This window comes from Anomaloglossus baeobatrachus, chromosome 8, assembly GCF_048569485.1.
Source record: "Anomaloglossus baeobatrachus isolate aAnoBae1 chromosome 8, aAnoBae1.hap1, whole genome shotgun sequence".
NCBI classification, from domain to species: Eukaryota; Metazoa; Chordata; class Amphibia; order Anura; family Aromobatidae; genus Anomaloglossus; species Anomaloglossus baeobatrachus.
The window spans coordinates 195,601,451-195,627,631 of NC_134360.1; the positions used below are offsets into that span (position 1 = coordinate 195,601,451).

Below are 26,181 nucleotides of genomic sequence, written 5' to 3' on the forward strand. Positions count from 1 at the left end.
AGTAACACAAAGAAACAACTATTTGGGTTTTTTTTTAAGTGATTTTATTTTTTTTTTAATTTCCTCCAAGAAAAAGATAAAAGTTAAAACAGAAAAAGCCTAAGATTAAGGCGCTTGCGGAAACACGTCTCATCTAGACCACTATATATTTCTTTTTTCCATCACTTTTTGACAAAACTGATACCATGTGTATGCTATTTTAAACAATTTTTTGAATAAAATGTTAGGTTATCTTTTGTACCAAGTTTGCGGGATTGTTTTTTCAAAATAACAGTTAAAGGGGTTTTCCTAGCTCAATATACATTTCTGGTCTTTGGACCACATGATTGCAAATTTGCCTTCAAGTGCCAGCTAGGCTACATTGGGAAATTGTGTAACTTATCTTCATACAAAAAAAAAATAATTGTAAAAAAAACAATGGATATTCTGTTATTTGCTGTGTTACCAACTCCTAAACCACGCTCCATTCCTACATTCTCTGTCTAGACCACCTGATGTGATGACTAAGGCTGGGGTTGTTCACGTCGAATAATCAATCATCCGTTAGAACTAGAGATGATCGAATATTTCGATTATTCGGCTTCGCGAATATTTTCCGAATACCTCACCGCTATTCGACTATTCGCGAATATTTGATGCGCAATGTAGTCTATGGGAAACCTGAATAACAACTATTTGGAACTATTCAGGCATCCCATAGACTTACATTGCGCATTGAATAGTCGAATAGCGGCGAGGTATTCGGAAATTATTCGTAAAGCCGAATAATCGAAGTATTCGATCATCCCTAGTTAGAACGGATCCATTGGTAGAAAAGTTGCACAAACACAACTTTTTTTGTCCATTTTGAAAATTATAATGGATTGCTCTTTATCTTCCATTTTTCAAACGGATTTAGTAAGCAAAAATGGATCCTTTACATATGCAAGAAAAACAGATGATAAAAGCAATCAGTTAATGGATCCGTTTTCCACAGGCTTCAATGTTAAAAAAAAAAAAGGATCCTGTAAAAATCAATATTTTGAAGATGGACAAAAAAAAGTGTGTTTTCAAAACTTTTTTGCTAACGGATCTGTTGTAATGGATGATACTGGACATGTGAACTCAGCCTAATACTGTATGGATTGCCTGCAGATACTTTCCTGGGTATCTGGTGCCATAAACACACTGAACCGGCAGACTGCCATAAGTTGTACATGTGCTCAGCTGCATTTTACATCCTAATAGCCCAGATATCAAAAACATGTTGTGAAACTGACCCGGCAGATTGGACATAAACATAAACTCTTTACCAAAACAAATTCATTTTGCTGATGGTGTTTTTTTATACTATACAAATACAGGGGCATATTGACTTTCTACATCCCGCCAAGGCACGTACCCAGCAAAACATGTTTATGAGTTTCTGGGCAGAAGAGAGGGCAGGGTACGTCTCGTTCGTTGCTTGTGGCATCAGCTTATGAATTCTAGCAGTCATTAGGCTGTTAAAAAATACTTTGTTATTGTAGCAATTCCTGGCAAGTGAGGGCCTAAATGTATAATCATGCATAAAAATTGTCATAAGTGATAATAATTCAAGGAAATAAAATAAGGAAAAAATATAAGTATTTGTAAATTATTTTACATAATAAAGCAATAAAATGAATCCCTCTTAATATTGCCAGTTATCGTTTTTTTCCTTTAGATTCTCCTTGATTTATGAAGTTGTAGACACTATACCTATTGTGCCTATTGTCTAATCATAATATACTAATATTATACTAATATTACTAATTTTATATTTTTTATATTATTACTAATACTAATATTATGCTAATATGTGACCTTCATCCCAATAATTATTCTCTCAAGCATCTGTTACCAAAAAACCCCAAGCATGTGTATAGAGAGTAATAGAGGAAGGGTCTAATATCCGCGCCAAGGACTCAATGGATCCAAGAAAAGATTAATGCTTTTTTTAATATCATGCATAGGTCTACGTGTTTCAGGAGTCGCAGCTCCCTTCTTCAGGACAACAGGCAGAAGAACATCAAATCTGCTCATTGAACACTGATTTTAAGCAGCAGGCGGACATTTTAAGGGAGAGGTTCCTCGAGAAGGAATACCCCCTCAATCTTATAAAGGGAGCATATAAGGCCACAAAAACCTTGACACTGACAAAATTGATCAAACATAAAACATCGGGTACCAATAGTTCCAGACCCTGTGATTTTTCCTCTAATTTCCTCACCACTTACTGTAATGATGGTGAACGGATCAGAAAGATTCTCTCCCGACACTGGTGGGTACTTCTGAATGACCCGATTTTAGGGGGTTTTCTACCGGCACAACCTGGGGTCACCGTCAGGAGGACGTCCAGTTTAAAGAACATGTTAGCCCCCAGCAGACTTAGGAAGGCCCCCCATCTCACAGTCCACTGTCAAATCCTCTGGTGCCTACAAATGTTTCACGAGGAATTGCCTTTGCTGTAACTCCATCCAGCACAGGAGGACACAATTCTGTTCACTTTTGGGTGATGACTCCTTTTCTATCAGAGCCCATTTAATGTGCCAATCTGACTTTGTCATATACCGGATCGAATGTGAGTGTGATAAACAGTATGTGGGTAGAATGACACAACCACTACATAATAGGTTGAATTCACATCGCCATAACATCAAAAAAGGTTTTCTTTTACATGGATTATCAAGGCATGTCACTTTAGTACACAATAAAAAATCTAAACTAAGGGTCACCCCAATTGAACAGATTCCTTCTCATATTCCCAATCGTATGGATATGCTTAATAAGAAAAAGACTTATTGGATCTACAGACTACATACACTTAAACCTCTGGACCTAGAGATTTGATGTTCTTCTGCCTGTTGTCCTGAAGAAGGGAGCTGCGACTCCTGAAACGCGTAGACCTGTGCATGATATTAAAAGAAGCATTAATCTCTTCTTGGATCCATTGAGTCCTTGGCGCGGATATTAGACCCTTCCTCTATTACTCTCTGTTATCAGCTTTCCTTGGGGCTGCTGCCTGGACCCAGATTCTTACATGCCTATATAGTGGTTGTGACTGGCACAACCATCAGAGGTGAGTGTGATACTCCTTTTTACCCCCTTCCATTGTTGGGGTAAGACCCTATTGTGCTTTGTTTTTCCACAGTTTCCTATCCATGTTCCTGTGTATAAAATTGGAAGCACTCAGAGGGACAGAGGAAAAGCATGGGCTTAAAAGGGACATATATAGGGTGGTCCAAAAGTAAGTGGACAGTATGTGTAATAGGGTTATCAAATATGGTGTAAAGTGAAACTGACTCAGTTGCCCTTAGCAACCAATCAGATTCCATATTTCATTTTCCAAACAGTCTGTGAAGAATGAAAGGTGGAATCTGATTTGTTGCTAAGGGCAACTGAGTCAGTTTCACTTTACACCATGTCTGATAGTGTATTATCTATTACACTATTTTGTAGTAGATAGATGTAGATAGTGTATTATCTATTACACTATTACACATACTGTCCACCTACTTTTGGACCACCCTGTATATGAGACCTATTGGAACACATGGACACCATGAAGTTGGGTCACTTGCTAGCAACATTCATACTAGTGAGCTTAGTGCTGCTAACAAAGAGCAGATCATGCTCTAATGGACCTGGTCTGTCCATATGTTACATGACTCTTTATTCCTCTGCAGTTGACTATATCTATATACACTGAACAAAAATATAAACCCAACATTTTTGTTTTTGCTCCCATTTTTCATGAGCTGAACTCAAACATCTAAGACTTTTTCTACGTGTTTTCGGTATGTGTGGTGTCTGTTTCCACACGTACCGGAGACACGGACACACATAGACCCTTTAAAATCAATGGGTTTGCTCAAACATCTGTGTTTTGACACAGACCGTGTGCTTGTGTGCTCCACACGGCGACATGTCCGTTTTTGGCGGGCAGCATGGATGACACACAGATCACACACTGATGTGATCTGTGTGACACGTACCGGAGGACACCCATTCACTGAAATGAAATAGATTTTTATTCTTACCTGTCTCTGGCACTGCTGTTGCTTCTGAGTCCCGCTCATTATGCCTCGTGAAAATTCACTGCACAGACTGCGGACCCGGAAGCAAGTGTGACAGCAGCGCTGGAGACAGGTAAGTGTACAAGTTCATGCTATCCATTGCTATCCAGATGTCACATGGATAGCACAGGAATAACACATGGAGAACACACACCAGGACACACAGACGGCCATATAGACCTGCACCATGGACTGTCACACACGTGTGTCTAATGCATGAACGTGAACTAACTACGTTAGTTATCTGAAAATTTGAGTTAGGCAGATCGGTTACCAAATTTCAAAACACATACTGCATACATTACTATACTGATCCCTTAGGGGTACTTTGCACGCTGCGACATCGCAAGCCGATGCTGCGATGTCGAGCGCGATAGTCCCCGCCCCCGTCGCAGCAGCGATATCTTGTGATTGCTGCCGTAGCGAACATTATCGCTATGGCAGCTTCACACGCACTTACCTGCCCTGCGACATCGCTCTGGCCGGCGACCCGCCTCTTTATTAAGGGGGCGGGTCGTGCGGCATCATAGCGACGTCACACGGCAGGCGGCCAATAGAAGCGGAGGGGCGGAGATGAGCGGGACGTAAACATCCCGCCCCCCTCCTTCCTTCCGCAGAGCCGGCATTAGACGCGGTGACACAGGTAGGAGATGTTCCTCGCTCCTGCGGCTTCACACACAGCGATGTATGCTGCCGCAGGAACGAGGAACAACATCGTACCTGTCGCTGCTGCCAAATTATGGAAATGTCGAACCCTACACCGATGATACGATAACGACGCTTTTGCGCTCATTAATCGTATCAAAAAGGATTTACACACTACGATATCGACTGCGACGCCGGATGTGCGTCACTTTCGATTTGACCCCACCGACATCGCACCTGCAATGTCGTAGTGTGCAAAGACCGCCTTAGACTTAATGAGGCAGATATATTTACTTTTAAAATCCATATCGAATTGCTGTATAATTCTGATAGTAAGAAAACTATAAATCCAACCATAGCATTAAATAGCTCACGGATCCAAATGAATTTAGTTTCTGCTCACTCACCCAGCCTGACTGACAGCTGCATCTTGTACTGAACAGTGTGAGATCTCAGCAGAGAGAAGGGACACTGAGGAGCTGCAATCAGGCTAGATGGGCCAAGATTGAGTTAAGTATCTCAATTTTTACGTTTTTTTTCATAGCAATAATGCATGACTATATTCCCATATTCATTGTTCCACATATTCAGTTTGCACCTGTTCACATTAGAAAGATAGGATGTGCCATCAGTCGTTTTCTTAGATGCCTCCTGATTAAGCACTCCTGCTCTTCAGCCTGATGTGATTTTAATTTTCCATTTGCAGGTTTCTGTCCACCCATAAATTTTAGGGTTTTTTTTTTGTTTTTTTTTATTTCAAATCTGTTTTATTGATGAAACTGTTGTCAACATACAAACATATCATTTGTGCAATTACACTACATAAACATCATTTTCTCAATGCCGGGATAACATCCAGAAATTGTTACATTACTAAATTTCTTGGAATTCTTCAAATTATCTTTGTGCTATTACCATACAACCACTTATAAATTATAGGTCAGAATTCCCACTTCTTTTGACTTCCCGTATCCTAATATACTCATTCTCCTTGTGTGTCTATTGTCTTATGAATTATTGATAAATCTTTTCATATAAAAAATGAAACTAGAAAAATGCAGATTAATGTTCAGAAAAGAAAGAAAGAAGAGGAAAGATAGAAGCATATAGAAGAGGAAATTAGAGAGAAGGGGGGAGAGGGGGGAAAGCAAGAAAAGAAAAGAAAAACAGGGGGGGGGAAGGAATGAGACTCCCCACCGTTTCTCAGTTCAAAAAGCTCGCCAAACTCTCCACAAACTCTGGGGACTCCATGAACATAATCCATGGTCTCCAAACTGTAGTAAATTTTTCTGTGTTCCCATTTAGTTCTGCTGTCAGCTCCTCCATTCTCTGGAGGTTTGTCATCTCCTCCAACCAATCCAGCACCGTAGGGCATCTAGTCTGTTTCCAAAATTGCGGGATAATCATACGGGCAGCCGCCAGGCAAAATCGCAACATGTCCCTTTTTTGTGTTTTAATAGCTCCTGGGAGCATAGAAAGAAGAGCAACCTGGGGGGATTTTTCTATTTCTCCTCCGCTCATCTTTTTGTACAGGTAGAACACTGAGTCCCAAAAGGGTTGCAGCTTAGTACAGCTCCACCATATGTGTAGCATTGTACCTGTCTCTGTGCCACACCTCCAGCACACATCAGACACAGAGGGAAATATAGCATGTAATTTAGTCGGGTAATGGTACCACCTTGTGAGAATTTTATAACTTTTCTCTTGAGCGGCGCACGCCAAGGAAAGCTTGTGGGTCCACAGGTACGCTCTGCTCCAATCGTCCTCTGGAATATCCTCTCCCAGTTCCTCTCCCCACCTACAGACAAAGTGAGGTTTATCCACCCTATTTCTCTGGTTCAGCATTTTATAGATGAGTGAGATGCCATGTCCAGGTGATGACCCCTGTAAAAATATTTTCTCAAAAGGAGTAGGGGGTGTCCTCATCCTTCTCTCCCTGTCCTGGTACGAGAGGAAAGATTTCAACTGCATATATTCCATCCAGGAAATCTCTCTCCCTGTGGCCTGCATGGAAGTATAAGTTGGTAGGGTGTGTCCCTGGAGCACGTGACAAAAACGAGTATCATCCGCCCGAGTAAATCCCCCGAATCTATGGGAGTGGAGTCCTGGGGGGAACTTCTTATTACCGAATATGGGGGTAAGTGGGCCCTGCTCCTGAGAGAGAGATCCCTTTTTTTTTTTTTTTAAATTCTTTATTTTTAAGTGAAAACCTTCAACATAACATAATACAGTTCTTATGACCAATCAGGCCAATTTGCACTACAATACATATATCATTAACAAGATGCCAAACGGGAAATATATATTTGTATCTTGCTGAATCACGTTCCTTCATATATCTCCTCCCGGGTTCCTGATAAGTCTAGGTTCCACCACATTTTTGCTTTAATACAGATTCACATTAAAACAGATAACGAAGGTGACTCACAAATACATGTGAAACAAGAAAGATAGAAAGGCTAGAGAAGAAAGAAAAGTTATTAGGCAATCAGTGTGAGAAGAATAGAAAAGTAGGAAGAAAGATGGGAGGGGGAGGGGAAGAGAGGGGGGGAAGAGAGGGAGGGAAGCGGGGGGGGGGGGGGGGGGGGTAGGGAGGGGAGTTCAGCTAAGTGTTGCGGACTGCGGTTCCATCGGCAGCCACATCGCCCCCCACCAGGACGCTATATTCCTCTGAATGTTGGAAGTCCAACCATTCTCGCCAAGTGGACCAGAATTTCTCATATGTATCATGCAGCGAGGAGGTTAAATCCTCCATGTACATGAGGTCATTGACCTTATTGATCCATTGGACCAACGTGGGAGGGGTCGTGCTCCTCCATCTTTCAGGTATGCATACTCTTGCAGCCATAATAAGGAATTTCCTCAAAGAATTCTTGTAGGTTTTTTCAGGGACCCCACAGTGATGCAATAGGGCAGCAGCAGGTCCCAGCTCCTCGTCATTGCCAGTAACCTGGCGAATGGTGTCGGACACTCCCTTCCAGAAGGGCCGGATCGCCTCACACCCCCAAAACACATGTAAAATGTTACCCTCTGCTGTGCCACATCTCCAACATGTGGGGTCTACTGTTGGAAACATGACATGTACCTGGAGGGTACTCTGTACCATCTGGATAACAGTTTATAGCTAGCCTCCTGGAACCTGGAGCTGATGGAAGATGTGTGTGCCAATCTGAAGATCCGTTCCCACTGTATTGGTGTCAGCTCGATACCCAAATCACATTCCCATTGTGAAGCAAACGGGGGAAGTTGCTGGTCAGGGGACGAAGACAAAAGTGAATAAACCACTGAAAGCGAATGTCGTATTGTGCCTGAACCCATACACAATTTTTCAAACTGTGTCTTAGGACGTTGAAAGTGGGTCCTAGCTGGGAGACTACTGAAAGAGATCCCTTTTTTATCTCTCCATCCCACATCCCCATCGCTGTCCGCATGAACTCCATTCCTTTCGCTATCTGGATCCTACTTTCTTTCTCTAACCATGGAAGTAAATGTAAGGGAGTTCCCAGCACATCCTGTTCAATCACCACCCATTGTTTCGAATTACCATGAAAATGCCAGTCCAGTAATCTCGTTAGGATAGCTGCCTTGTAATATAATTGAAAATTTGGGAGCCCCGCCCCCCCGTCACTTTTGTGTCTGGTCAGAGTCTTAATTCCTGTTCGGGGTCTCCTGTTCCCCCAGACAAACCCAGACAAGGCTGTCCGGATCTTGGAGAATTAACTTAGCGGTAGCTGTATGGGTATTGTCTGAAACAGGAACAGGAACCTCGATAACACATCCATTTTTATCGCGTTTATACGCCCAAACCACGTCAATCTCTTTTTGTCATATTTCTTTAAGTCCCTGATTGTCCTTTCTAATAAGGGGAAAAAATTGTGATGTACAATTTTTGCTGGATCCCTAGGTACCATAACTCCCAGATATTTTAAAACTGACGGTTGCCACTTAAAAGGGAAGTTTTGTGATACTCTCGCAAGGTCTTCTGCCGATAAAGTCACGTTCATGGCCTCTGATTTGGAAAAATTTACTTTGAAGTTGCTTAAGTTGCCAAACTCTTCGAACTCCTTGAGCAAGGACGGGAAGGATATGTGTGGTTGGGAAATGAACATGAGAAGGTCATCCGCGAAAAGAGCCAGCTTACGGTTCTCCCCACCCGCCTCTATCCCGTGGATGCTTGTGTTGTTTCTCAGGGCGACCGCAAGGTGCTCCATGACTATGACGTATAAGAGGGGCGACAGTGGACATCCCTGTCTCGTTCCATTGTGGACCAGAAAGGATGATGATAGAAACCCATTTGTCCTCACTTTTGCTGAGGGTCTCGTATACAGGGACGCAATTCTACCCAAAAATTTCTGACCCAAACCCACCTGTCTCAAGGCTGCCATCATAAAGCTCCAACTGACCTGGTCGAAGGCCTTCTCCGCGTCCACTGAACGTAAACACATGGGGAGAGACCTGAGACCTTGTATACTGGCTGTCTGGGGTGTTTTAGGGTTTTTTAACCCAAACAGAGGCATTAGTTTGATAGGGACCCAACAAAAATGAGGTCACCTTGCTGTTGGCTGTTGGGCTCACATAAAATCTGGCCAATTTTGCGTGCTAAGTATCTCAATTTTTACATGTTTTTCATAGCAGTGTTGCATATCTATATTCCCATATTCATTGTTCCACATATCTTAGCACTGCAGTGTGCAAATGTCTCCTTTTTGTTTCATGTTCAGTTTGCACCTGTTCACATTAGAAAGTTAGGATGTGCCGTCAGTCTTTCTTACATCACAGAATCATGCCTTCTGATTGAGCATTCCTGCTCTTCAGCCTCAGGCGATTTTACTTCTCCATTTGCAGGTTCCTATCCACCCATAAATTGTAGGGGTTTTTTTTAACCCAAACAGAGGGATTAGTTAGATAGGGACCCAACAAAAATGAGGTCGCCTTGCCGCTGGCTCTTGGGCTTACATAAAATCTGGCCATTTTTGTGTGCTAAGTATCTCAATATTTACACATTTTTCATAGCAGTAATGCATGTCTATTTTCCCATATTCTTTGTTCCACATATCTTAGCCCTACAGAGTGCAACTGTCTCTTTTTTGTTACTAAGATTGAGTTAAGGTCCGGCACATATTTTTAAACTAATCTCATTATCAGGTCTATTTAATGATGTGTGCTGTTTTATTGTGAAATCTGGTGACAGATCTGCTTGAAATATTTTTTTTTCTTACTGTGTAGTGCTTGTATATTATATGAACATGTAATAGCTGCATACGGTATGGCTGTGTACCTTTTTCTTTTCATCTAAATTTAGTCCCGCTAGGACTAAATTTATAGAGGAAAGGAGGGATACTTCCCTAGATACAGTGCCTACAAGTAGTATTCAACCCCCTGCAGATTTAGCAGGTTTACACATTCGGAATTAACTTGGCATTGTGACATTTGGACTGTAGATCAGCCTGGAAGTATGAAATGCACTGCAGCAAAAAAGAATGTTATTTCTTTTTTTTTTTTTTTAAATTGTGAAAAGTTTATTCAGAGGGTCATTTATTATTCAACCCCTCAAACCACCAGAATTCTGTTTGGTTCCCCTAAAGTATTAAGAAGTATTTCAGGCACAAAGAACAATGAGCTTCACATGTTTGGATTAATTATCTCTTTTTCCAGCCTTTTCTGACTAATTAAGACCCTCCCCAAACTTGTGAACAGCACTCATACTTGGTCAACATGGGAAAGACAAAGGAGCATTCCAAGGCCATCAGAGACAAGATCGTGGAGGGTCACAAGGCTGGCAAGGGGTACAAAACCCTTTCCAAGGAGTTGGGCCTACCTGTCTCCACTGTTGGGAGCATCATCCGGAAGTGGAAGGCTTATGGAACTACTGTTAGCCTTCCACGGCCTGGATAGCCTTTGAAAGTTTCCACCCGTGCCGAGGCCAGGCTTGTCCGAAGAGTCAAGGCTAACCCAAGGACAACAAGTAAGGAGCTCCGGGAAGATCTCATGGCAGTGGGGACATTGGTTTCAGTCAATACCATAAGTAACGTACTCCACCGCAATGGTCTCCGTTCCAGACGAGCCAGTAAGGTACCTTTACTTTCAAAGCGTCATGTCAAGGCTCGTCTACAGTTTGCTCATGATCACTTGGAGGACTCTGAGACAGACTGGTTCAAGGTTCTCTGGTCTGATGAGACCAAGATCGAGATCTTTGGTGCCAACCACACACGTGACGTTTGGAGACTGGATGGCACTGCATACGACCCCAAGAATACCATCCCTACAGTCAAGCATGGTGGTGGCAGCATCATGCTGTGGGGCTGTTTCTCAGCCAAGGGGCCTGACCATCTGGTCCGCATCCATGGGAAGATGGATAGCACGGCCTACCTGGAGATTTTGGCCAAGAACCTCCGCTCCTCCATCAAGTATCTTAAGATGGGTCGTCATTTCATCTTCCAACAAGACAACGACCCAAAGCACGCAGCCAAGAAAACCAAGGCCTGGTTCAAGACAGAAAAAATCAAGGTGTTGAAGTGGCCTAGTCAGTCTCCTGACCTTAACCCAATGGAAAACTTGTGAAAGGAGCTCAAGATTAAAGTCCACATGAGACACCCAAAGAACCTAGATAACTTGGAGAAGATCTGCATGGAGGAGTGGGCCAAGATAACTCCAGAGACCTGTGCCGGCCTGATCAGGTCTTATAAAAGACGATTATTAGCTGTAATTGCAAACAAGGGTTATTCCACAAAATATTAAACCTAGGGGTTGAATAATAATTGACCCACACTTTTATGTTGAAAATTTATTAAAATTTAACTGAGCAACATAACTTGTTGGTTTGTAAGATTTATGCATCTGTTAATAAATCCTGCTCTTATTTGAAGTTTGCAGGCTCTAACTTATTTGCATCTTATCAAACCTGCTAAATCTGCAGGGGGTTGAATACTAGTTGTAGGCACTGTACATTGTATCTAATGGAGAATTGTGTGCCTGAAAGAACCATATAATTGTCCATTCAGTGTCTATATTATTGACATACAGTATATATGTGGTGTTCTGGCATACAAGTCTCATTTGCATACTAGTAATATCTCTGTAACGGGGTGCCAGGGGCGCCTCGGGGCTTGTAGTCGTGGCTCCTTCTGTCAGGCTTACCCCTGGCTCCGCCGTTACTATAGGGACAGGAGATGTCGTGGTGGGGCAGAGTGTGGTGGTGCAGATGTTGTCCGGCGCACAAACACTTTCCAGGCATGGTTCGATGCAAATAAAAGACATTTCTTTATTTTTCACAAATCTTCACACGAGGCAGTAAAAGGTGATGTTACGCGTTCTTTAGCTGGGGAAAGCCTGTCCTAGCGTCCCCTCCAGTGGGGATGTGCCTGGCTACTCTTCTTCACCCGGCTCCCACTTCTGGCTACTCACAGCCCGGACCCACACCGGACTGCTTCACCCTATGAGGTTCCGCCCGCTCCTGTTCTCTCCGGCTTCTCTGTTCTTCAGCTCCCACACTCTGCCCCGGCTCTGCTGCTCCGCTCCCGTCCCTGAGACAACTGCCCTCAGAGCTCACACTTTTGCTACAACAACAACTGTTTCCCTCCCCTTTCTTCTGCCGGCTCCTCCTCCCCACGGTGGTGACAGCCGTCCCACCCGGCCACTAGGGGTACCCTAACCCAATATACATACATATAAAACATTTTTATTAATAACATTTCCGGGTTAACTATACTCCCTTTGTAAGGGGTCTGCCCACCCCCTACATACCTCCCCTCTTAAAGCCTGAGCCTCCCGGCAAGGCTCCAATCTAAAATCACATTTTAAAACTAGGCAAAGTCATGTTTAATGAAACTGCGAACCTGTCCACAGGAGGGTACCCGCAAGGGATGCACCAGTCCAGCGCCCGGAGTTCCTCCTGGAAGCTCCCGGTCTTAGTCGTGCCCGGAGGCTTGGCAGCACTCCCGGTCTTAGTTGTTAAACGGCAGGAACACAAATCAAAAAAACTTCTTCTTCTCAGCGACGCGGAGGAGCCCCTGGCTAAGTCCAGCAGCAGGCTCTCTCCGGGCTCAACAACTTTAACGGTTTCAACCAACACACCTTCTTCCGGCTCGGAACAACGCCGGTGTCTAACACAAAAACAGGCCCGCCATCTTCCGGTCTTGGTGCTCATTCCGGATGGTAGGCCCGTTGCCATTCAGCTCTCTGGGCTTGCACATATTCCGACAAAGACTGCCCGGGCAACCGGCGCAGCCTCCGGAAAGGCTCGTAGCTGATGGGTTGCTCCGCTGTTTCAGCCTCCGGCTTTGGCTCCTCAGTCCCCGACGGGGGTGATGGGGTCGCTGCGCGGGACGGCGGCGGGCTGCCCATAACAATAACCGGATGGGTGGTGATGCTTTGGTTAATCGCCAGCAATGGCGGGGTTCCCTTCTCCGGGTCGGTACTCTGCCCGGGCATGACTGCCGGAGCTACAGCCAAGGTACTTCGCGGGTGGGAAGTTTCGGCTAATACCGGTCTTCGCTGTGCTCGTCGCCGGTTCTGGCACTCCTCCCATTCCACTTCCTGCTGCCATTGAGCAGACTCTTGTGCGGTGGGCATTCGGGTCACCCCAACCGCAAAAAGACCCCTGCATCCCACTTACCTCAGGAACCGTACCTTCTCTCCTTGGTACAAGGTATGTAGTCGCTGTGGGAGGCCTTCCGTGTCCAGATTTACTCTAATGTAAAAATAGTCGTCACCGGTCTCTCCGTCCCGGATGAAACCGTACCCCTCCTTCTGGTTGAATTTCACCACAACTCCGGTGGTGTACTGATGCTCAAACTCCTCGCTCCGGGGACCAGCCATCATCTCCCGGGCGACGGTCTCGGCGAGCAGCCGCTCCTGTACTGGGTCCGGCTCTGGTGACGGGGACTTTCGTGTAGGTAAGGGTGACGGCTGTACGGGGTCCAAATAGAAGCCCCACTCGTCCTTCTCCAGTTTCCGGGCGTGTGTTTCCTCCGGAGTCAGAGCTTGAACAAGTGTCGCAGGTCCGACCGCGGCTGACGAGGGTATCTCCGGGCATGGGTATGGGGTTCCCAGAAGCCGGCTCCCCGACGGTAGTTGGGCGGTGTAGGTCGCCCGGACCTCTGTCGTGGTCTCTCCGGTCACCGCGTCCCACGTTGTCACCCAAGTCACTTTTGTGGCCCGTCCCGGTCCTCCGGGTACAGCCGGCAGGTGAGCGGGAAATCCCTCCGCCGACGCAGCCGCAATCTGCTTTTGGTAGCTCTTCTCCAGGCCAGGCGCAGCCTACGCAGAGTGTAATCCCTCAGCATTTTCCATCTCGCTTGGGGAACGAGTCTCAGGTAAAGGCGTCAGGGTCGGTGGAGAAGCTGGAGGAAGTGGAGGCGGGCTTACTTTTCCCGCTCTTGGGTATACTCCACCCCCAGTCTCACACTGCAGATCGACCCCTCCGCGGCGGCACTTCTTTCTTCTTACAACACCGCCCACTTCACATATCTTCGTACGTGCCCTGGGACCGGCACCTCCCCTCTTTGGGCGGAGTACTCCGAACTTCTTTTTCGGCACCGGCAAGCCCCAGGCTCTTCTTTTGGCGCCAACTTTTCGCGCGCTTTCTGTATCTTCACAGACGACGGCCATCTTGCCGCCATCTTGTGCCCGGTCCAACGCCTTAGGCACTGTTTCTTCTTCCCACCATGGGATCGGGACTCTTTTCCAATAGTCCGGATCCAGGACCCTAGGCACCACTTGGTCTCCTTCTTCTTGGAGCGGGTCCCCTTGCATACGATCCGGATCCTGCCGACTACGCCACATGTAACGGGGTGCCAGGGGCGCCTCGGGGCTTGTAGTCGTGGCTCCTTCTGTCAGGCTTACCCCTGGCTCCGCCGTTACTATAGGGACAGGAGATGTCGTGGTGGGGCAGAGTGTGGTGGTGCAGATGTTGTCCGGCGCACAAACACTTTCCAGGCATGGTTCGATGCAAATAAAAGACATTTCTTTATTTTTCACAAATCTTCACACGAGGCAGTAAAAGGTGATGTTACGCGTTCTTTAGCTGGGGAAAGCCTGTCCTAGCGTCCCCTCCAGTGGGGATGTGCCTGGCTACTCTTCTTCACCCGGCTCCCACTTCTGGCTACCCACAGCCCGGACCCACACCGGACTGCTTCACCCTATGAGGTTCCGCCCGCTCCTGTTCTCTCCGGCTTCTCTGTTCTTCAGCTCCCACACTCTGCTGCTCCGCTCCCGTCCCTGAGACAACTGCCCTCAGAGCTCACACTTTTTCTACAACAACAACTGTTTCCCTCCCCTTTCTTCTGCCGGCTCCTCCTCCCCACGGTGGTGACAGCCGTCCCACCCGGCCACTAGGGGGTACCCTAACCCAATGTACATACATATAAAACATTTTTATTAATAACATTTCCAGGTTAACTATACTCCCTTTGTAAGGGGTCTGCACACCCCCTACATCTCCATAGGTCTTCACCAAAGGAATCATCTGCACTCCTATAAACAAAACTCTGGTTAAAAAGCTCTTGTTCTTCCCTGGCTATAAATATATAAGGCCACATCTAGAATATAGGATCCAGTTTTGGGCTCCACATTTTGAAAAGGACATTTAGGAGTTAGAGTCAGTTCAAAGGTGGGTAACTAGACTACTACAAGGAATGTAGGCCTTCCAAATGATGACAGGTTGGAAAAGTTAGACTTGTTTAGCTTAGAAAAAAGACGTCTCAGAAGAGATCTCATATATATGTATAAATACATGTGTGGTCAATATAAAGGACTGGCACTTGACCTATTCCTTCCAAAGACAATACTAAGGACCAGGGGGCATTCACTGCGAATGGAAGAAAAGCGATTCCGGGAGCTAAATGGGAAAGGGTTCTTTACAGTTAGAGCAGTCACATGGTGGAATACCCTACCACAAGAGGATGATTTCCTCAGTACAGAGAACATTGTTGGTTATAAGAGACTTAGGGGCCTTTTGCACACTACGACATCGCAAGCCGATGCTGCGATGCCGTGCGCGATAGTCCCCACCCCCGTCGCAGCTGCGATATCATGGTGATAGCTGGCGTAGCGAACATTATCGCTACACCAGCTTCACATGCACTCACCTGCCCTGTGACGTCGCTCTGGCCGGCGACTCGCCTCCTTATTAAGGGGGCGGGTCGTGCGGCGTCATAGCGATGTCACGGCAGGCTGCCAATAGAAGCGGAGGGGCGAAGAGGAGCAGGACGTAAACATCCCGCCCCCCTCCTTCCTTCCGCAGAGCCGGCGTGAGACGCGGTGACGCAGGTAGGAGATGTTCCTCGCTCCTGCGGCTTCTCACACAGCGATGTGTGCTGCCGCAGGAACGAGGAACAACATCGTACCTGTCGCTGCTGCCAAACAATGGAAATGTTGGACCCTACACCGATGATACGATAACGACACTTTTGCGCTTGTTAACCATATCAAAAAGGATTTACACACTGCGATATCGACTGCGACGCCGGATGTGCGTCACTTTTGATTTGACCCCACCGATATCGCACCTGCAATGTCGTAGTGTGCAAAGCCCGCCTAAGTGACAAAATGTATAATTGGTGGAGGATGGTTGAACTAGACGGACCTAGGGCTTTTTTCAACCTATGTAACTATGAACGGACTTTCACGTCATGTATGTGTCACGATGGCCCATAATTTTTGTAGATTGGTATACGCCTTTACCCTATATATTATATATTATTATTATATATTATTATATATAATATTGGTGCAGATTGTGCAATATACAAAATATTTCCAGGTATAATTGCAGCTTTATCTTACATTTCTACATATACGTCTATAATATTGGCTTTCATAATACACTGTATTATATAGACACTTGTAAGTGCAGCTGATAGGACCATTTTGATATTGAGCATCAGTCCAGTGCACTAGACATGATTACACACGCGTGGCCTCCTATCTATTAAAATCAATGGAAACCACAAATGCCGGCTGCCCTGAGTGACATGTCATAAAACTCATATCATCAGAAAACTCCTGTAATATAAATATACTGCTATAATGAAAGGAGCGATGCATCACTTATGATTCCGCTACTTTTGCTTTTCCTCCACTTACCACAATCTAAAACTCCTGATGAAATTTATGATCGCCTGAGGAATAACATGTGAAAAGGCAGCAAAGTGCAAATCGATGATGGCGCACGGAAACCGAATATTTACAGCAATGTTCTAATACTTGGCTTAGAACAAGTCTTTCTAAATGGTAATGCTTGCAATCCGGTAAGTGTAGTAATAATAAAATATCTAGGATTAAAAAGATCAGCAAGCATAATAGAAAGCTGAGTGTAGGTATAATGGCGGGGCCTACTGGCAAGAGACAAGGCAGTGGGGTCCAGTTGTCCGATACAAAGCTGAATGTATTTTACATAAGTAATACCTCTCCATTAATGTCACTTGTCCTTATATTATCTGGTTTGACAGTTCCTCCTCTTCCATAACATCAGTAAATAGATAATAAGTAGATTATAGAAGTCAATGGGGTTTTTCAGCTGCTGTCGTGAAATGGCCTTTTTTCGGCACATTACTACGGTTTACGGAATAAGGCTCTGTTTACATGTCCTGTAATAATTCATTAGAACAGATCCTGTAAAGATCTGTAGGCAAAACCAATTTTTTTGTTTAACTGATTTCTGGCGGTTCCGATGGCGAATGGATCTGTTAATGGATTGCAATTTAGTCATCCATTTTTCTTGAATTTATAAACAGATCCATTTCAAATGGAAGATAAATAAAAAAATCCAACTCCAGTCCTCAAGGCCCACCAACAGTGAGTGCTTCCAGCCGGCTTCATTGATGAATTCCACCAACAGTGTGTGTTTTCAGGATTTCCTTAAGCTGGTGTCACACATAACGACGACGACAACGACGTCGCTGCTACGTCACCATTTTCTGTGACGTTGCAGCGACGTCCCGTCGCTGTCGCTGTGTGTGACATCCAGCAACGACCTGGCCCCTGCTGTGAGGTCGCCGGTCGTTGCTGAATGTCCAGCTTCATTTTTTGGTCGTCACTCTCCCGCTGTGACACACACATCGCTGTGTGTGACAGCGAGAGAGCGACGAAATGAAGCGATCAGGAGCCGGCACTGGCAGCTGCGGTAAGCTGTAACCAGCGTAAACATCGGGTAACCAAGGGAAGACCTTTCCCTGGTTACCCGATGTTTACGCTGGTTACCAGCCTCCGCTCTTGCTGCCAGTGCCGGCTCCTGCACTGTGACATGTGGCTGCAGTACGCATCGGGTAATTAACCCGATGTATACTGTAGCAAGGAGAGCAAGGAGCCAGCGCTAAGCAGTGCGCGCGGCTCCCTGCTCTCTGCACTGTGACATGTAGCTGCAGCACACATCGGGTTAATTAACCCGATGTGTGCTGCAGGAGAGCAAGGAGCCAGCGCTAAGCGCGGCTCCCTGCTCTCTGAACTGTGACATGTAGCTGCAGCACACATCGGGTTAATTAACCCGATGTGTGCTGCAGGAGAGCAAGGAGCCAGCGCTAAGCGCGGCTCCCTGCTCTCTGAACATGTAGCACAGCGACCTTATGATCGCTGCTTCTGCTGTGTTTGACAGCTAAGCAGCGATCATAACAGCGACTTACAAGGTCGCTGTTACGTCACCGAAAATGGTGACGTAACAGCGACGTCGTTGTCGCTGTCGTTTAGTGTGACACCAGCTTTAGTATTCCCCAAGAGATAATTTAATTATCCGCTAAGATAATTTAGATCTAGTCCAACACATGTGCAATACTAAGCAAATCCTGAAACACGCACTGTTGGTGGGCCTTGAGGACTGGAGTTAGAGAACACTGCTGTAGCGGATCTGTTCTCTATAGACTCCACTATGGAAAAAAAACAGATCCAGCAGAAATCAGTTATCTAACAATGGGCAAAAAAGTTGTGTTTGCACAACTTTTTTGCCTATAGATCTCAGCTGGATCCATTCTAATGGATGATTACTGGACATGTGAATTGTCAGGCTAGGTACGGAGAAGTACCACGCGCACGGCGAAAGGGAAGGGAAACACTGTGTCTAGGGAAGGGGAAGATGGTGACCCATGACCGATCCAATGTCTGGTTCCTGGGGTCCCTCACCACCCTAGGTAGGTTCCACACCTATGCACCAAGCCAGATACCTGATCCTAGGTATCCCTAGTGCTGGGCCCTAAATAGGGAACAGATGGGATGAGCTCTCCATTAACCCCACAAAATAACCATAGAAGACACAAAGGGGACACACGGGGAAAAGCATGAACTACTTATCATTAGATGAATTAGGTACCAGTTTGGCAGAGCTTCCAGCAACGATAAATGTACGAGTTCAGCACAGCTTCTATCCTGCACTTGTTTCCTCTTCCCGTTCCTTTCTCTGTTTCTATAGCCTGTTTTCTCTGCCCTACCTAAGACTGTACATGCTATCTTCCTTGTTAATATGGAGATCTATGTACAGCTTCTGTCCCTCTCAAACTAAGAAAGGAGGGAGAGCAGTGAGAGTCGTAACAAAGGAGTTGTTATTCTGTTGGATTTGTGACATTTTGCAAAGCACCAGAGAGAGGACTTGGGGCAGCAAAATAAGACAATCATTTTTAATATTAGAAAGCTGCTTAAGGGTATGTGCACACGTTGCTTTTTTTTCCGCGCGGAAAAAAACGCACCCTCTGGCAGAGGGGAGAATTGTAAACAATGCTTTTTGAGAAACAACGCATCGAAAACGCATGCGTTTTTCATGCGTTTTTCATGCGTTTTTTTAGGTGCGTTTTTTAAGACTTGTCAGTGATAATAAAGTTGGTTGAACACAGACCTTTGGAAAAAAAAACCTGTGATGTCATTTCCTTCTCCACATTCTGTTTGGATAAATGGGAGGGCTTGGAATGGAAGGAGCACCATTTGAATTTTGGAAAAGTTGAAATAAACTTCGCGCACCAAGCCCCTTAGGTACCTATACGTCAGAAAACCCCCACAAGTGACCCCATTTTGGAATCTGCACCCATCAAGGATTTTATTCAGGAGTATATTAAGCATTTTGAATCCACAGCTACTTCACCCAAAATGTTGCTGTAGCAACAATATTCTCACTTTTAGGCCCGCTTCACATGTCAGTGAAAAACACTGACGTTTTTCACTGGCGTGTAAAACACGCACATGTCCCTCCGTGTGCCGTGAATCACGGCACACGTGGGTTGTCTAAGTGCAATCCGGGCTCCGTTCTCCGTGGCCCGTGATTGCACTTAGAGATTAACTCACCTGCACCCGCTCCCGCTCTCCATGGTGCTGATCGCTCCCGCGGTGCAGCATCCGGCCGGCGCTGACCCCCACAGCAGCTGCTTCCGGGTTGGCTGTGTCGTGCATCATGAATATGCGCGACAATAATGAGCCGGCACAGAAGGAACAGGGAGGACGGGCTGCAGAGGACATCGCTGGAGCCGGGTGAGTTAAAATGTTTTTTATTTTAAAAGCACGTTTTTTTCTGGCACGTGTTTCACGGATCACACCACTGCGTGGTCCGTGGGACATCAGTGATGCCAGAAAAAAATGGACATGTCTCCGTGCGGCAATCACGCACACGCAGGTACGCCGCATGGAGACACGTGCAGTGAAAAATCACTGACGTGTGAGCAGACCCATTCATTATAATGGGTCTGCGTATGTCAGTGATCCTGGTACGTTTAAAAAAAAGCACAAACGTCCCAGAATCACTGACGTGTGAAAGGGGCCTAAGGCTATGTGGCCATGATCCAGCGACACGGCGTCTAGTACACAGTGCCAGCCTTCCTGCAGCTGCCCATGCCCACGATTTGGGTTCAGGCTGCTGTGGAGCTCTATACTACCTGCAGAGAACACTCGTCTCCGCAGCATAAATTGACATGCTGAGGCTCGGGAAGCCACACTACCGGTCAGTTTATGCTGCGGAGAAAAGAAGCACAGTGGGCATGGGATCTCCAAAAATCCTTCCACTGTGCTTCTACTGCACAACGCAGCGTTATGGACGCAGGGAAAACACTCAGCGCCCATAACGCTGCAAACCCTGATTGTGGACACACAGCCTAAAAAGCGTCAATGGATGAAGGGATGTCAAATATATAGAACGTCCTACCCCCGCCTGCATATTCTAAGCTGGCACCTTTAGTACCTTTCATGTGGCACTAAAGGGTGCCTAGCTTAGTATTTATCCAATAAAAAAAAAAAAATAAATAATGGCGTGGGGTCCCCCCTATTTTTGATAGCCAGTCAGGGTAAAGCAGACAGCTGTAGCCTGCAAACCACAGCTGGCAGCTTCATCTTGGCTGGTGATCAATTTGGAGGGCTCCCCATGTTTTTTTTTTTTATTTATAAATAAAGAATAAAAAAAAAAATAACGTGGGGTCCCCCCAAATTAGATCACCAGCCAAGGTGAAGCTGACAGCTGGGGTCTGGTATTCTCAGGGTGGGAAGAGCCATGGTTATTGGACTCTTCCCAGCCTAAAAATAGCAGGCCGCAGCCGCCCCAGAAGTGGCGCATCCATTAGATGCGCCAATCCTGGCGCTTCGCCCCAACTCATCCCGCGCCCTGGTGCGTTGGCTAACGGGGTAATAAATGGGGTTGATACCAGATGTGTAATGTCACCTGGCATCAAGCCCAGCAATTAGTGATGTCACGGCGTCTATCAGACACCCGACATAACTAATTGACAGTAAACAAAAGCAAAAAAAGACAACAAAAAATGTTTTATTAGAAAAAACACTCCCCAAATCATTCCCTTGTTCTCCAATTTAATAAAAAAAAATGGGTCCGCAGAAATCCATATGGATGTCCCACGTCGCCTCTGGACCTTCTAGAATATGGGGGCACGTTCAGGAAACGTATCCCCCATTTTCTAGGAGGGCAGACCCTCCATTTGAGGAGAGTGGGTGCAAAAATCTGCACCCACTCTCCCCGGGTCACAGCTGCAGAGTGCGAGCAGCCAGCACAGCTCACACTGAACACTGTGCTGGCTGTCAGCTGCTCTGCTCATGTGACCGGCCAGCGTGCACTGTGAAGGAGGAGGGGGCCGCGGGGGATCAGCGCTGCGACCGGACAGGTATGTATGACACCGGGGGGGGAATTGGGGTGAACGGGCAGGGCCTGGGGAACAGTTTTCTGTCGCATGTGTTATTGCACATGCGACAGAAATCATAGGAGCAGGGCGGCCGGTGCGCTACTGTGCGCGCGGCCATGTTGGATTTTCGGGAGGGGGGTCGGGGGTCGGGGCGGGCACTTTGGCGACACCGGGGGCTTTGCCAGGAAGTGAGGTCAACAGGAAGCCTCTTGACCTCACTTCCAGGTAAATGCCTGCGTTCTGGCGTGCCGACAAAGGCCGCGGACCGCAACAAAAAAGCAGGTCCATGCGTTGTGGCTGCGTTCTGACCCCACATCATTGATTTCAATGGGGGAGAGAACGCAGCCACAACGCACAAAAGAAGTGACATGCTGCTTTTCTTTCCGCACCGATTTTTGGCATCCAAAACGCTGCGGAAAGAAACGCAGCATGTGCACTGATTTTTCAGCTTTCCCATACACTTTGCTGGGAAAGCTGAACGCATGCAATTTGCCACTGAAACGCTGCGGTTCAAAACGCAGCGTTTCCGCGGTAAAAAACGCATCGTGTGCACACAGCCTAACTTTGCATTTAGGAAGCAAAAACAAACAAAAAAGAAATATGTACATAGGTGTGCATAGACTTTAATATACATTTTATACACTATAATTTTGAAGTATGAATTTTGGATTCAACGGAATTAACTATTTTTGTAAGCCAGATTTACCTGTATCCAGCCACTGAGGCGTCTCCTGATGTCACCTGGATGTCTCCAGTCAACATCTTGAAAGTGGTGGTCTTTCCAGCTCCATTCACACCCAGAAGACCAAAACACTAGATAAAAGGATGTTAAGTATATAAAAAAAAATAAAACAAATGAGACAAAGAAAATTACTTACAGGTAAATTATACGGTTTAGATCTTTTGCAAACTATCAAAGGCTTATTTTTCCTACATAGACATGTGAATAATTGTTTAAATTTTTGACATATTTTTTAATTTAAATTACAGACTGTGTTATTCTACAAATTTTAATTAGCAAATCTGCAGCCTTCAGAGCTGAAATTCCCCAGCATTTCTTGGCAGTTCCATCTGTGCAGAGGGTGGTTTTCTTTTTTTCAAATGTATCATGCCTTAAACTCATGAAGGAAACTCTAACAGGCCCACTATAAGACAGGAGCTCAGCTAAGCTGGTGAGTCTAACAGGCTCACTATAAAGGCTGCTTTACACGCTTCAATTTGTCGTGTGATCGCATGTGCGATCGCACCCACCCCCATCGTTTGTGCGTCACGGGCAATTTCTTGCCCGTGTCGCACAAAGTCGTAAACCCCCGTCACACGTACTTACCTTCCAAACGAGCTCGCTGTGGGCGGTGAACATCCACTTCCTGACGTTCGTCGTCACTGCGACATCACACAGCGGCCGGCCAATAAAAGCGGAGGGGCGGAGATTAGCGAGACTTTAACATCCCGCCCACCTCCTTCCTTCCGTTCCATTGCTGGCGGGATGCAGGTAAGCTGCAGTACATCGTTCCCGGGGTGTCACACGGAGTGATGTGTGCTGCCTCGGGAACAATGAACAACCGGACGTTCGATTTTTAGAAAATGAGCGACGTGTCAACGAGCAACGATAAGGTGAGTATTTTTGCTTGTTCACAGTTGCTCATAGCTGTCACACGCTATGATATGTTATACGATGCCGGATGTGCGTCACTTACGACGTGACCCCGATGACACATCGTAAGATATATCATAGCGTGTAACGTGCCCTTAAGACAGGAGGTATTGCTCACTATAAGACAGGAGTTCAGCTAAGCTGGAGAGTCTAACAGGCTCACTATAAGTCAGGAGCGCAGCTAAGCTGGTGAGTCTAATAGGCTCACTATCAGACAGTAGCTCAGCTAAGCTGGAGAGTCTAACAATCTCACTATGAGATAGGAGCTCAACTAAGCTGGTGAGTCTAACAGGCCCACTATAAGACAGGAGTTCAGCTAAGCTGGCGAGTCTAACAGGTTCACTATAAGACATGAGCTCAACTAAGCTGGTGAGTCTAACAGGCCTACTATAAGACAGGAGCTCAGCTAAGCTGGAGAGTCTAATAGGCTCACTATAAGGGGTACTTGGCACACTACGACATCGCAAGCCGATGCTTGCAATGCCGAGCGCGATAGTCCCCGCCCCCGTCGCAGCTGCGATCTCTCGTGATAGCTGCCGTAGCAAACATTATCACTACGACAGCTTCACATGGACTTACCTGCCCTGCGACATCGCTCTGGCCGGCGACCCGCCTCCTTCCTAAGGGGGCGGGTCATGCGGCGTCACACGGCAGGCGGCCAATAGCGGAGGGGCGGAGATGAGCGGTACGTAAACATCCCGCCCACCTCCTTTCTTCCACATAGCCGGCGTGAGCCGCAGGACGCAGGTAGGAGATGTTCCTCGCTCGTGCGGCTTCACACACAGCGATGTGTGCTGCCGCAGGAACGAGGAACAACATCGTAACATCGGTCCTTCCGAAATTATGGAAATGACCGACGCTACACCGATGATACAATTTCAACGCTTTTGCGCTCGTTAATCGTATCAAATACGATATACACACTCCGATATCGACAGCGACGTCGGATGTGCGTCACTTTCGATTTGACCCCACCGACATCGCACCTGCGATGTCATAGTGTGCAAAGTACCCCTAACACCAGAGCTCAGCTAAGCTGGTGAGTCTAACAGGCTCACTATAAGACAAGAGCTCAGGTATGCTAGTGATTCTGCGTCTTTATTTTTGGCCTCTGTTTTGGGAAGCGAACCATTAATATGTGCATGTCCTCATATGACTTGATGGTCTTTGGTCTTGGCAAACCTATTCTTCAATTCTGGTAATGTTGTCCTTTGTGTGACCAAAAAGTCTACTACAAATATTCCGCTCATGATTCCTAATTTCATTTGAAAGAATTTAGTCAACTGAAAACATAGAAAGCAAGATATTTGTCACTTTTTTTGGGCAGAGTTTACTAAATATAATCTCAGAGATTTCATTAGTATGTGTTATATCTGGATTTAATTATGGATTTGATGCAGTTATCATGCTTTACATTGCAAAGCGTAAAATCTGTGTGAAAATCCTGCAGGGAAATTTGGCCTCACAATTAAACAACAAGGTAAAATAATCTGTTTTAAAATTCTCTGTGAACATACCTCTCCAGGTCGTACACCAATGCAGAGCTTATCAACAGCAGGGGTATGTTTACCGGCATAAATCTGCATCAAACAATTGAGAAAATATAAAGTTAGGAAGGACATTTAAAAATAATACGTATTTATAGAAATGTTTTTGAAAAAACAAAAACTAGAAGAAATTTCCAATTTTATTACATCTTAACTTTACTAAATAACATTATTTCTTATAGCTTCAGAGTAGGCCAAATTTAAGCTGTCAACTATACCCTCCAAAAGGGGCCACCATAGAGAAAAGTTGCTTGCCTCTGTTATTTGTATCATAAACTCCTCTGAAACTATTGGTCCCAGTTGCAGATGTGAAATCTCTGATTACTTTGTACCAACATTTTGGACTCCAGAGAGTTGCTTCATAAAGGGGTGCTTGGTTTAAATTTCAAATTTGAGAACAACTTTGCAAAAATTTAGTCCCAAGACCCAAAAAGAATCTGAGTATTTTGTGAACTGCCTCTGAAAGATTCCCGCACCTGCATAAAAAAACGCACCAAAATCCGCATGCGGATTTGCCGCGATTTCGGTGCGGATTTGCAGCAGGTTGGTCCCTGCGGGTTTTTACCATTATCTATGGCAAAAACCGCAGGTATCTGCATAAATTTAGTGACATGCACATTAATTCTCCAGCGGAAATTGCGCGGCAAAATCCGCAGGTACAAAAAAGCGCAGTGTGCGCACAGCATTTTTTAATCCCCATAGATTTTGCTGGAGAATGACTGGAGAAATATTATAAACATTTTCTGCAGCATTCCTTCAGCGAATTCCGCGAAAATTCCACGGGTAAATCCACAGCGTGCGCATGTCGCGGGCGGGGAGGGGGCGTTGCGCTCACCACGCTCTGGTCCGGCGCTGCTGCTGCTGATGCTCGGTGGCTCGAGCGGTGGGCCGGACCCGGGGACTCGAGCGGCGCTACTCGCCCGTGAGTAAAAGGGGGATAGTTTTTGGGGTTTGGGAAGTCGGTCCATGATGCCACCCACAGTTTGTGGTGAGGTTGGGGACACCACCGCTGCTCTGGATGGGGATCCCGGGAGCGATGACAGGGAGCAGCCGAGATGTTTCTCTCCCCTCCATGGGTAGGGGGGTTTTGTGGTCCCGGGGCCCGGTGAGGGTGACTGAAAAGTGGATGGCAGGGTTTGGTGAGGTGCAGGGTCGCGGGGGCAGCG

At 46.0% G+C, this 26,181-nt stretch overlaps 1 protein-coding gene across 1 annotated transcript in view; it reads right to left on the reverse strand.

Annotated features, from left to right (window-relative positions):
• Positions 1–26,181, reverse strand: part of ABCA4 (ATP binding cassette subfamily A member 4) — a 295,790-nt gene that overhangs the window by 7,072 nt on the left and 262,537 nt on the right. The window contains exons 44-45 of the mRNA XM_075322132.1: positions 24,986–25,048; positions 22,521–22,627 (exon numbers count right to left, since the gene is read on the reverse strand). Of these exons, the coding sequence (XP_075178247.1) occupies positions 22,521–22,627; positions 24,986–25,048 (170 nt within the window). The remainder of the gene's footprint in view (positions 1–22,520; positions 22,628–24,985; positions 25,049–26,181) is intronic.